General features: G+C 40.2%; 1 protein-coding gene across 8 annotated transcripts in view; it reads right to left on the bottom strand.

Moving 5' to 3' along the window:
- Window positions 1-13,292, bottom strand: part of BMPER (BMP binding endothelial regulator) — a 167,097-nt gene that overhangs the window by 72,226 nt on the left and 81,579 nt on the right. For all 8 annotated transcript variants that reach the window (XM_068670405.1, XM_068670407.1, XM_068670404.1 and 5 more), the window contains 4 exons: window positions 8,472-8,571; window positions 4,446-4,555; window positions 3,666-3,806; window positions 1,211-1,315 (listed from right to left, as the gene is read on the bottom strand). In XM_068670405.1, coding sequence (XP_068526506.1) covers window positions 1,211-1,315; window positions 3,666-3,806; window positions 4,446-4,555; window positions 8,472-8,571 — 456 coding nt within the window. The remainder of the gene's footprint in view (window positions 1-1,210; window positions 1,316-3,665; window positions 3,807-4,445; window positions 4,556-8,471; window positions 8,572-13,292) is intronic.

Raw genomic sequence — 13,292 nt, 5'->3', positions numbered from 1 at the left:
TGGGCCAGGTTCAACTACAAAGAATTTGAGAAGACCTGAAGGGTCCAAGCTCTCACCTCCTGCTTATCCTGTGAATGGCTCAAAGCGAGCAAGCCTGATTACCATGGGCTTCAACAGGTTGCCAGAAGAAAAGCCCCTTTTTTCACACTTCTGAGGATCTGTACAACATCTTATATGAGGCCTATTAACAGAACTGCCCTCTGCAGTGAATGCCAGAATGACAGGAAAAGGCTGTCCCGTCTTCTGAGGATGCAAACATAATTCCTACAGCCCACTGGCACAGCAGAAACAGGAGCACCAAGGTACAGGCTCTCTATTCTATCACAGCTTCTGGCTGTCAAAAGTTCACACATATAAAATTTTACAAACTAGAGTTTGTCATTTAAAATTTTATACCTAGGTGTCTGTGACTCATATTTTCCCTGCTGGCTTCCAGGATGGAGAAGGAAACACTGAGAAGGTGTAATGCTAACGACTTGGCTCTCTCTTCTGCAGAGCTGTTCAAAGATCTGCCCCTACATGAGGTGCTATTTAGAGCTCCCTCTTCTGAAAGCTTGGTCCATTAAAACAAAGTAATTTGTCAGTGATGGAAATCCAAGAAACAAAAGCTGACTTTAGCTCAAGGTTTCAAGTAATGCTAATTTTTGAAGCAATTAAGTTATAATTACACCACACTCTGGGTTCACTCCAGACTTTCAAATGAAAAATACTTAGGCTGCAATCTCAGAGGAAACTACATAGTTTGATTGAAATCATTTGCTTTGCTTTGCCTTGCCTAATTTACATGTCTAACCAAGTATCATGCCTCACATGCACTGAGAAAAGCAAGTGCAACAACCTCTTGTGGCTTCCCTTAAGAATCTGCATGCTCTTCATATATTAACATAGTCATCTCACCACTCTACAAAACTATTAAATATATCTGAAAGAGATGTTCCAGTGCGGATAACTTGGGACAGAGAAAGAGAAAGGAGGAGAAAAAGAGCATAGAGTTTGCAGAGCAAGGACAGAGGCAAAAAGCCCTTATTCATACTAGCAATAGCACACTTGGAAACCACCAGCCTAAATTAACATGCCAAAGGATCCCTCCTTTCCAATCTGCATGCTCCACTGCAATGCACACCCTTCTAAGAAACACTGGAAAAGATAATGGTGGTGGAAAAAAAAAAAAAAAAAGAGAGAGAAGAAAGCCATTTTTTAAAAAACTCACTTGAGGACAGCTGCTGACTGGAATGCACTGCTTCTTGCGACACTCTGTCTTGCCTTTCACACAAGCACAGATGGTGCAGTTCACAGAGGACCACATCTCTCCATCCTGCAAGAGGCAACATGATATAGTATCAGCTGGGGTGGCAACAGGAAGCTATTTCAGTAATGTATCATTGCACAAGAAAGGATAGCTTTCCCTGTTGGCATTGTGTCATTGTTTAGTCTAAATTATTTTGAGGTGTCTAGCCACACCCAGTTATATTAAAGACAAAGATCAAATTCAGTGGGGTTTTGTTCACTTCAGCCTTCCAGGTCAAAAAATTAATTTTTCCAAAGCTAACCAAATCATATTTGCATTTTCCATCAGTGTCCTGATCGTTTGCATTGTTTTCTCTCCAGTATGTGCCTGAGATGTGATCACACCTATCACAAATTTTCATTTAAGCTGACATAATTAGAAAAACCTGATTCATTGGGTTGAGTGACATCTTTAAGATGTTGCACGTGAAAGCATTTGATTAAGATGTCGGCATATAGTGAATTTATTCCCAGATGCAGCATCATTTTGGCTTAGGGCGGGAATGGTTGAATAATGAATTCTAATTTCAATTACTTACAGCACTTTCACAGACACTTGATCTGCTAAACATCTGAAAATGTTTAGAAGAGATACAGTGCTGAACTCCTCAAAAGCATAGCAGGTAAGACAGTCTATGGCTCTTAAAGTATTAAGTGCAGAGCAAAATACGGTCTTATCCCCACTTGCTTGGGAAAGACTGCTTGTGGAATTGCCCTGGCTTGTTTCTACACAGTGTTGCATTTGCCAAGTGTGGTTCCTAAAACATTCTGTCTCACCCACTTACAGTCTTATGCTAGCCTGCGTAGAGCCAAAATGTGCATGTTTTCTGTTTACCGGCCTGCTGTGAAGGAAGGGTGAGGATAGACCTGACAGGAACAGAGAACAGGCAATCCAACCAGACAGCTGTGAACAATTATGTGCCCACCTCAACACCACATTCTGACCAGAGAGGAACACAGGCTATAACTGAAATGCCACGGAACCTAACTTATTCAGTTCAGCACGCACAGTTAAAGGCTGTCTTTCCCCTATCCTTTGTGTCCCCACCATGCTAAGACTGCCTGGTGTTTCAGAGGTAGCACACATTCTTGTGAACCTCTAATGACCACTTTACAAGCATCTGCTATGGTAACAGAATATATCACTACTAACTGCATGTAGCTGCCCTGATTTTTGTTTCACAGACATTTTTGGACTGGAAAGGACATAGCTCTAATCTAAAAGGAAAAATGCCCAGATTCTCAATGAACCTGTGCCCATTCTATCAGTATTAGACCATTAACTTCAAGAGAGCTACACTGGATTTACCTTTTTGTACATGAGGCCAGAAATGGATGTACTCACTCTATTTTTTCTTACTCTATATAGCGCTTAGTAATATAATAAAATCTTCACAAGAAGCAGAATATTTTATTTGGGTGCCTAAGAAGCTGGCATTTGTTCCTGAAGCACAATAGCACCAGTGTGAAGGTTCCAATCAGATTCAGTATATTCTCAGCATACAGTAAGTTCGCATGCAATTTCCAGAATAAACACTTCAGCTATGTACACAAAAGATGGAATAAATGGAAAGTAATTCTGGCTGAGCAAACCAAGTATTCACATGGGATTTAACATTTGATCTGATTCAAGGGTCTCTTAACTCACAGATGGCCCATAAGGTGACAGAATCTTTTTCTGACACAGCGTTAAAAAAAAACTGCACCACTTGAAAAAACATACAGGGTCTCAGCAATGTGAGAAGTGTTTTGCAGGAAATCCCTTGTGATTTGGAAACACTGGGTGAGAGTGCAGTAGGTAACAGTTATTACATGGCTATCCCAATATGAGATGTCAGGGCTGCTGTCCTTAGCAGAGCTGTGAAATGTAGTAAATCTAGATGAGTAACTTTCAGCCAAGATGAACTTTGCATAGCTCCTGTTGCTCTGCTGTGGAAGAGAGAGACTTTGGCTCAGCAGATAGAGCCCATATACCACTCAAAAATACCTTAAAATATCTACACTCAAAAATATCAGCATTTGCTTGAGAAAGCAGAATATAACTCTCTCTTACTGAAAATGCATTACTTGTCAGTAATGTAAACAGCAGCTTGAATCTCCATGTACAGAGAGAGAGACACCACATCACATCAAGGAGGAACTAATCTTAACTGCTGTGTATCCACAAAATTTACAGAGACTCAGGAAAAAAAAAAAAAAAAAAAAAAAAGCAAATGGCAGATTTTGCTGTGCTTTGCTTCTGAGTTGTTGTATCATCAACCAGGCTGGTAAGGATTCTGCTACGAAGCAAGCCACAACACTAATTTACAGTAAATATGTTGTTATGTTGTAGAGATGTTACAATGCCATCTATTCTTGAGCCACACCTGAAACTTTACCTGGAATATTTTATTACCAAACTTGCACACTTTCTCTTCGTCAGGAAAGATATAGGAGATACATTCCTTGCAGCAATGGTCTTTGCTTTTATTGCATTCTCCAGGAAGTAAGCACCTCTTCTTACATATCACTGTTGAGTCCTGGGTAAGGACAAAAGTAAATCATGAAGTCACCACCAAGGTGTTTCTGTTCCTATGTATCCTTACTATAACATTTCTGCTTGCTCAGTCATTGCATCCAACCAAGTTTGACCCAAAATGCCTTTGAACTGAACAGGTCAGTTCAGAGAAAATACAAATAATTTAATGGATTAAGGGAATCTTCCACAGTCTGTTAAACTAAAGTCCAGCTTGCACTCTGCTTGCATGCAAAATCTGAACTTTGTGACACTTTACATTTTCTGTGCGTAGGTGCAAAAATGCATATTATCACAGTCATGCTAGAGAAATTAAAATAACCACTGCCACTCAACAGTGATGTGTTAACTCACCATGTACTGAGTTAACTCCTCTTCCAGCATAATGCAAATTCAAAGAGGGGCACATAATCTGAGTAACTTCATTTTGCATCACACAGCCAGATATTATGTCTCAGCTGAGGTAGTCCGTAGCTTTCTGTACTTTCCTAGCAAAACTACAAGTGCTCTTCGGACCTAACTCTCAAGGACCACACAAGATGCCAAAGCAGAACAGTATCTAGGTTTACAGTTTCTCAACCCTACAAATTACTGCCAAGCTAGACAACCAGCAACACACAATACCAAAGCACTATGGACCTACCTTGCATGTACACATTGTGCAGTTGTCGTAAATAAATGAGGACCCATTATCATACACATTGCTGTGAAAGAGGCAGCTTCCAAATGGGAGGTCAAACACTTTCCTCTGTCCTGAATATAAATAAACAATAATAGAAACAGAATGTGGTTGAAAAGATGCCATATTGTCAACAAGCTTATTGTCACCAGACCAAATTAATCTGCAATGTGTCATCTGCTATGTGTTTCCATTTTGGTGTGAAAAAATATGTACTTTTAACAGTTCACTGTTCTTATAGCACACATTCATCTGTACAGATTTTACTGTGAGGGAATATAAATATGATTTATGGCATGTTTATATTGAAAAATCTTTCTTCTCCTTCTCATCATAAAGCACACAGTGCAGCTACACGAATAAAAAGTAAGCACTGCGAACTCTTAAGGTACACTTAAACTCATTTAAACAGTCTTTAACTTAATGTAGTAACTTATCAAATAAAGCAGCCTAAGCTGGTTTTAACATATCTATCTCAGGGGTTCACAGCAGCCAAACTAAACCAATTCACTGGTGCAAAAAATCATGTATTGCCCAGTCTCATTACAAAAGCTTGGTGTACCATGTTGTGACATAGTTGCAAGAAATACAGACATTTGCACAGTTTACAAGCAGAATGGGGCAGCACAAAATATTTATAATCCATAATCTATTAAAAAATTGGGCTACATGAGAGTGAAGCAAGGTTTGGAGCACTAAGGTTTGGAGGGAAGGTAGCATCAGTATCAAATCCTTCCTGAAGTCCTGAAATCATAGAATTATAGAATGGTTTGGGTTGGAAAGGACCTTAAAACTCACCTAGTTCCAACTTCCCTGCCATGGGCAGGGATGCCACCTACTAAATCAGGTTGCCCAAAGTCCCATACAACCTGGCCTTGAACACCTCCAGAGAGGGCGCATCCACAGCTTCTGTGGGCAACCTCTGCCAGAGCTTCACCATCCCCATAGTAAAGAATTTCCTTCTTATATCTAATCTAAATTTACCCTCTTTTAGTTTAAAGCCATTACCCCTTGTCCTATCACCATACTCTCTGACAGAGTCTCTCCCCGTCTTTCCAGTACCTTTGAGTACCCTGCCCCTTTAGGTACTTGAAGACTACTGTAAGTTCTCCCTGGAGCCTTCTCCTGTCCAGGCTGAACAACCCCAACTCTCTCAGCCTGTCTTCATAGAAAAGGTTCTCCAGCCTCTTGATCATCTTCATGGCCCTCCCCTGGACTTGTTCTAATACTTCCACGTCCTTCTTGTGCTGTGGGCCCCAGAGCTGAATGTTGTACTCCAAGTGGGATCTCATAAAAGCAGAGAAGAGGAGGACAATCACCTCCCTCCACCTGCTGGCCACTCTTCTTTTGATACAGCCCAGGATATGGTTGGCTTTCTGGGCTGCAAGTGCACATTTCCAACTCATGTCAAGCTTCTCATCATCCAATACCTGCAAGTCCTTCTCCCTAGGGCTGCTTTTAATCCATTCTCTGCCCTACCTCTGTATGTGCTTGGGATTGCCTCAACCCAGATGCAGGACCTTGCACTTGGCTTCAATTCTGCAAGCACTTTGAAATCAAAGTTGCAGAACATTCTGTGGTTCTACAAGTTTCTCCTGTTCCTCAGCTTCTTTCCAAATAAGTTACTTTAAATAAGTGACCATTATGATACATAAGCATGAGCTCTTTACAAAAACTGTACAAAATCACTTTACTTATCTTTCTGTGTTTGAATACCTTCCTCTGTTTAGTTCTGGTGCAAGCTAACTAGTAAGTTCTTTTACAAGTGGCTGCCAGTCTCCCAGCTTATCATTTCTGAGGTCTGATGTTAAATAGGCATCAGTTTCAAGGTAGTGAATGGGCACTGTAAGTACATACAAGTCACTAAGTAGTATACTAGGCCAATAGTTTAGCTCTCAAACCGCCAAGTCTTGGCAGCTGGGATCACTAAAATTTGTCCCTGTGTTTCAATTTGTAATCCCTTCCTTTTTCAATGTCTTGATAAAAGTAGAACAGCTTAAAAGAAAAGGCTTCCAGTTCCCTCCAAGAAATAAGAGAACAGAAGAATAAGCACACAGCAAAATCCATTGGATTACCCTTGAGATTTTACAAATCTTAATGTGAAAATGACTATTAAAGAAAAAGTCAAGAAATAATTGCTGTTGTTCAATTAGACACAATATAAACATATCTTGGTTGTAAATTCTTTACCATGGACTAATCTGCGCTTGTACAACCAACCTTCCTTTTAGTGATCGTGCATTCTTTTGCAAAGGCTTAATTTTTCTTTTAGGACTAACACATGAAATCAGTTGAGGATGCTTAGTAGCCCTAAAAGGAACTGTTCCACATCCATGCACCACTTATAGGCAAATCTGAGCCATACCCCCATCTGTAACAACAATTCTGGTGTTTTATGTGGGGTGAAGACTTCCATCAAATAACTTCGATCACCAAGAGAACAAAAGTCCATCTCTCTCTCACACTGTCTTGCCATGCCTTACAAACCACCCAAAGCAATTTTGGGTGGCCAACCAAGTTCAAATAGTTGGTAAAAAAAAAAAAAAAAACAATGACAAAGGACCTACCCCTTAAAAAGATGTGGTGGTGCAGATATTGGCTTAATGGTCAGCTTTGCTGGCTCATAACCACTAGCTAAACTAATAATTCAAGTCCCAGTGGAGTCAACGACATTCTTCTAAGCTATATATGCTGAGTATCAGGAATTCAATTGCAGGGAGGTCCTCCACATGATACTTTAAAAAACATGCCTCAGCATCCATGAAAACGTTTCTCCTTCCCTACTGCTGTGACATTTGCTATGCATCCTTCGGCTCTACCTTGGCTCCAGAACTTTCAACACTTCACTGTGAATAGACATTATCTATTCACAGGTATCTGACATGCTTCAGAGTGATGACTGCATAAAATGGAAAGAATTATTATTAGTGAATTCATTTATAGATATTTCTAAGTGAGGGAAAAAAATCTGTAGAAAAATTCCCATGAAGCAGTCAAAAATCAAAGCTGGCTTATGAATGCTCAGATCAGAAAGGTTTGTTTCAAGCAGTCGAAAATGTTAGGTATTCTGAGAAACTGGAACTCTCTGTGGCTCACTGTCTTCAAAGCCAGAGCTCCCTGTACCCTTAATCCAGACCCAGAAACAGACTTCAGATGGTAGCGAGTATATAGCCAAAATGACAAAAAGTATCTGTTGAAGAACAGGGAATTATCAATCCTAAAAATCTACAAAAATAAAAAACACTTATAACCTCAAATGCCAAATTAAACCTAATTTATGTGGTAAAATGTAAGTGATCCTTGTTTATGAACTAGAGGGTCACATGCTGAGGAATGTTAACCTGTGGAAATGATGCAAGCAAAACAAGGACTCTCAGAAGTCACTGCACTTACTGGCATGACTTGGAAGAACCAGCCCTGCTCAGAGATCTCTGACTTACTCTTTTGAAATGTGTTGGAAAGATGTAATTGAAAATACTCTGGCTGAAACTGTGATTCCACCTTAAGAAGACAACAGTGAGGTAGGCTTAGGTCCCTGGCCCCTCTGACAACAACTTCTAAGAATGCAACTCCAACATAGAAGTTTCCTTTGACCTGCATTTCCTCAAAACCAAGAATGCAAATGCACATTCAAATAAAAATCTGACAGGGTGAGGCCTTTTCTTTTGTGGCGAATTCCAATGAAACACTTCCTCCGGCTTCAACCTCCTTCAAAAGCATGTGTAATGAAGGTGGGAAATATCTCTATGTTGTCTCTGTAAGTAAGCCAACTGGCCTGTGCTCAAATGGTCTTCTACAGCTGCTTGCTACCATCCATCACAACCCTACACGCAAACCCTGAGTACCTCTTTAAAACTTTAAATTAGACACTCCACTGAGCAAAACCGTTTATTTCACCTCTCAGGATTTACCAGTATTGTGAAATATAAGATATGCTGTGCAGAAATAAATTACAGTAGTTACAAAATTCCCAAGAAGGCAAACACTCACCTAAGCATTTGGGGCAACACTGTCCGGCAGGAATGTGACTGAGGTGCTGGGGACATGAGAGAATGGGGCAGACTTCCTGGATGCATTGTGTCCTGCCACCCTGAAAGAAAACAGGCTCAGTTAGAGAAAAAAAAAAAAATTATATGAAGTAGACATGCACACACCCACACAGACTGGTAACAAGGCTCAAAAAGCCTTAGCCAAAGCAGTTTTGCCAATAGAAATTTCTTCATGCATCAGGCATATGCAAGACTTGTATAACTGTCTTTCAACACTTTTTATATTGTGTGCAGAGCCCTTGGATTATTCATATTTTTTCATTCTCTCAAGCAAGCAAAGCAATAGTTGCAAAGCAATAGTTGAAAAGAGGTATCTATCTTATTTCTTGGTGTGGATATGAAAAAAAAAATAAATAGGTAGAATAAAATCAATATCTGTGAACCTTTCCTGATGCTCAAGGAAGTTATTGAGCAATTTTTTACAGTGCTCTTCACCTCCCATGCCATGCCCTTCTAGGCTAGTCTGGAACAGGGATTAAGTGCTGAAGCAAGATGAGAGCAGGTGTTCTTCCACTGTGTCTATGACCTCAGAAGCCAAATAAGCCAAAATCATTTAAGAATGCACATTTTTGTTAGCCTCCCAATCCAACTTTGCAAACCCAGAAGGTCTGCTTTCTTCAGAGGACTGAAAATCAAGAGAGTATATGAAATTTTCAGAATCAATGTGAAAAAACAAACAACAACAACAAAAACAGGACTGGATATGTCTTCATGAAGCAATAAATATCAAGGAAAAGAGAAAGGCAAAAAGGACAGCAAAGACAAAAGCACAGACTGTATGTATAGGATTAACTGCAGTTAGGGAAAAGAGATCTTTGTTCTCATTCTGCCCTGTTGCATGAATATTTCACCGTGCTTACAGAATACTGCATTTAACTCTGGACCTTCTACCAAAATGTGCTCCATATGCTCTTGTGAGATGTCCAGGTTGTTATACTTTAACAATCAGCCCACTTTTGCCTTAGCAAGGGAAGGCAGTCCTTTTCATCTAACTACCTTGCCTCATTTACCACTCAGAGCTGCACTCATCCAAACAATAAGCTTTGTGTTAGTGGATGCTGCAATGGAAGGCTTATGAACAGTCTCCTCCCACGTACATGCTGGATGCCTCTAGAGGCTCCCTGGGGAAAGATGGAAAAAAACGTTCATTTTGAAGCGCTCTGTGCCTGAAATCATGATATGCCATTCCACTCCTAATAGCCTCACTGAATCATGTAAAAGCTTTTACATATGGGCAGACCCACATATATACTATTATACAGAAAATAACATACTGACTGTACCCCCATTCTGTAACACATTTTCAGGCACTGGAGTCTACCTGTCCCATGGGGCTACCAAAGCATCCTGAATGCACACGGCTAAGCACTGCTCGTAATTCTCACATTGCAGCATGCAGGAACACAGAGGTTATTGTAGACTGAAATGACTGCTCTAAATTAAGGGTCAGACCAGAAACGTGACAAAGTGAAATGAATTCCTCACTGATGTTCCTTATGATGCTCTGGGAATAGCTGTGTGACAAGAGACACAGGTGCAGAATGAGAGAATAAATATCAAAGAAGGTCTCTCCTGTCATTCTGCCCAGGGAAAAAAGCCAAGAGAAGATAAAGTTCAAACTTTTGTGATAATTCAGTGAATGGCAAAGGAGGGCACAGAGGCCTCAGCCAGCCCGGTGACAGGCTCAAGGATACAACCACAGAAGACAAAGCAATGCTCCAACACATGGTGATCGCAGATCCTCTCTTGCAACCTTGCTGCTGTATTTGACAGTCACATATCCTATGCCTCTACATAACTGTTCCGGACTCTTGCTTCTCTGAAGGACTGAATCAAAGTTCAGCCTTAGCACAAATCAAGACATTGCCTTCACAGCCTGCTGCACAGATTATTTTTATTATATACCTATATACAAAATGCCCTAGATAACCAGTGAATTAAAAATATGATTTTTTTTTCCATTTCTGACTTTTATTTACAGCTCCTTTATGCTATCCTTTGCACAAGTGCCTTCTATGCACTTTTGCCTAAGTCTAGTTGCATCTCTATTTTTACTCCACTGTTACACCTGAATCCAGTTGTAATGCTGCTAGAATTTTAATAGCAAAACTGCTTTCTAGCTCTCTGCTATCCTAAATAGGCTCTTCCAAGTTCAAAAATCATCACAGGGTACATGTTCAAAAAGAGTCTGAAACAAAACAGCCTGTTTCACTTAAAGAAAGAATAATTCTACTTGCCCTACAAAGCTTAGAGAGATAGCTCACTGACACACAACACTATGAGGAAATGTCAAAACTGACACAATATTTCTATCAAACTATTTTCTTAGAAGCATATAACTTCAGTTATCACAATTCAAAACCCACAAAGTATTCAGAATGCTAGCTTTCAAAGCAGGATTACGTAATGTTGCCTGTGCACTACATTGCACAAAGTAGAGCCACGTAGAAAACACAGTATAACAGAAGTTCAAGAAAAATGCAAGGGAAAAAAAAATAACTCCTGAGAGGTAAAAGATTGACCCTGGATGACCTAAACCAGACTGGAAACTGTGTAGTAAACACCTTGCATCCTCCAACTCTCAGTTATGTCTACAGCTTTTAGCTCACATTTCCCTGCTAAGTGTAACATCTCCCAGGCAGCCAGAATATTTCAGGCCTGAAGCAACACCTTCCAGTAAAACCAAACCTGAAATGGAAGCCATTGCAGACCAATAAAGTACAGGTGACATCTGCTTTTTGTGAGATGTGCTTTTCAAGAGCTAGACAAATCAATTCTTGAGTGGTAGTTGGATGAAGCCTCAATCAAGGGATGATGCTGCAGCCCACAGTCCTCTGGAGACAACAGATTTCCTAAGAAATCTGCAGTCTTCAGTGAAAAGGTTCACTCTCCAAGGTGGAACCACTACAACCCCTGCTGCCATTTCATATCTGCGAAACAAAGAAAGATGATCCCTGGAATCAGCTTGGAGGGCAGCATGGGCTGAAGTATTGTCTTGCCTCAGCAGCTTTCTCACAGACATTGGATAGAGGGAAAAATGGACCAGCACTTTGTAATTCTCCCAACAGAGACCCCTTTGAGAGAGACAACTGCCTTAGTCTTTCCTAAAAAAAAAAGAAGTGACCACCACTTTGGACAACAATCTTAATTTCAGGTAGTCCTGTGTAGAGCCAGGAATTGACATGAATGATCCTTGTGCCTTCCACTTCAGTGGGTGCCTTCCACTTCAAGATATTCTGTTCTGTTAGCAGAGCTGCCCTTCAGATTTTGAAAGCACTCAAAATATCAGGAGGACAGAGGCATTCTCATGACAGAGGTCATACCGGTTTGTTTGCTACTGATAACAAGCATGTCTAAACTTAATAATATTTTATATAAATGTTATTTGATATTAAATGTTGACTTTAGTATTATCAAGAGCCATGTTTCTTGTGGGTATATAATTTTCCATTTCATTTTCAGGCTTTATGTCTGTGTAGCAGTGAAGCTATAAATCATCTGAAAAAGGTTCCTCCCTAGTTTTGCCCTGTCTTTACCTTGTGCTTGAAAGACTCTGCAAATATTCCAACAGAAGGAAAATTTCCATTGATTTTGCAGAAGACTGTGTCTATGTCCTGGCACTAGGATTCAACCCAAAGTGGATTGTAAAACATTTATACTTCACTGTCATTTTAGAACTGTAAATGGTTTCACCTGCCACCAGTGAGGCTATCCTTAAAAAATAAAAGAAATAATTTATAAAGAAATACCAAAATTACATTTCTTTCAAATTCAAGACACATATACCAGATATTTAAAGCAAGGTCAGATGCCTCAACAAGGGCTGGCATAAGAACTAAGGCAGATGTTCAAGGTATTCAAGATATTCAGCTTTGAATAAAGATTTTACTCCACCACATGAAAAACAACTTTGGAAGTTCAGTAGAGTCAGCACTGAGCACATCTGCCCCATGCCATTGGAAAAAGAAGCCAAATATACACACAATTCGATGACTGCCTTCAACCATTCCACCATTGTGTGTGTGTGACTATAGCCACCATGAATAGCCACCTTAAGAGACACTATCATTTTTGTGACATCCGTGGCATTAAAGCAATGAATAGAAATCTGCTGATAAAGAGATAGGTATATGGTTTGAGATCCAGATAATGAATTAGCATTACCATTCTGGTAAAAAAAAAAAACAGTAGTCCTGGTTGTTGATGCATATAAACCCTCCTACTTGAATTGGATAATGTATTGGCTTGCATACAGTCCATACATATACTACAGACAGGACCTCTGTCTGACATATTAACTACTGTGTGATAACAAAGACTTCCACTACCTCTCAAATGTACACTAAATACATGAAGCAGGTCAGCAACATGTATAATGCAAATGTCTTCAAAATGCCCCTGGAATTACACACTTGTGAACCCCTGTCTTGGGTTTACAATCAGGTCTACAGCCCCTGATGTGTCGCGTTGGTAGTCTTCAGGCACAGAAGTGAGAGGAGTGTAGCTTTTTTTTGGAAATGAAATAAGTGTTGTCACCCAAACCAAATGATACTGCTGTTCTTGTAAGAGCGCTGGTGCAGTGAGTGGTGGACAGCCTCTGGGAGCACCCACATCCTTACACAGTGCTTGAGGGTCCCTGCAACAGCCATATTGTGCACAGCGGCAATTTCCTGGAAAGGTCACGGGAGGGGGAAACTATTTTGGAAATGCACAAAGTAGCAAAACAGTTCTTAGCACAGCACAAAAGCAAATGACACATCAA

This window comes from Anas acuta, chromosome 2, assembly GCF_963932015.1.
Source record: "Anas acuta chromosome 2, bAnaAcu1.1, whole genome shotgun sequence".
NCBI lineage: Eukaryota > Metazoa > Chordata > Aves > Anseriformes > Anatidae > Anas > Anas acuta.
This window is presented reverse-complemented; position numbering and strand designations above follow the sequence as displayed.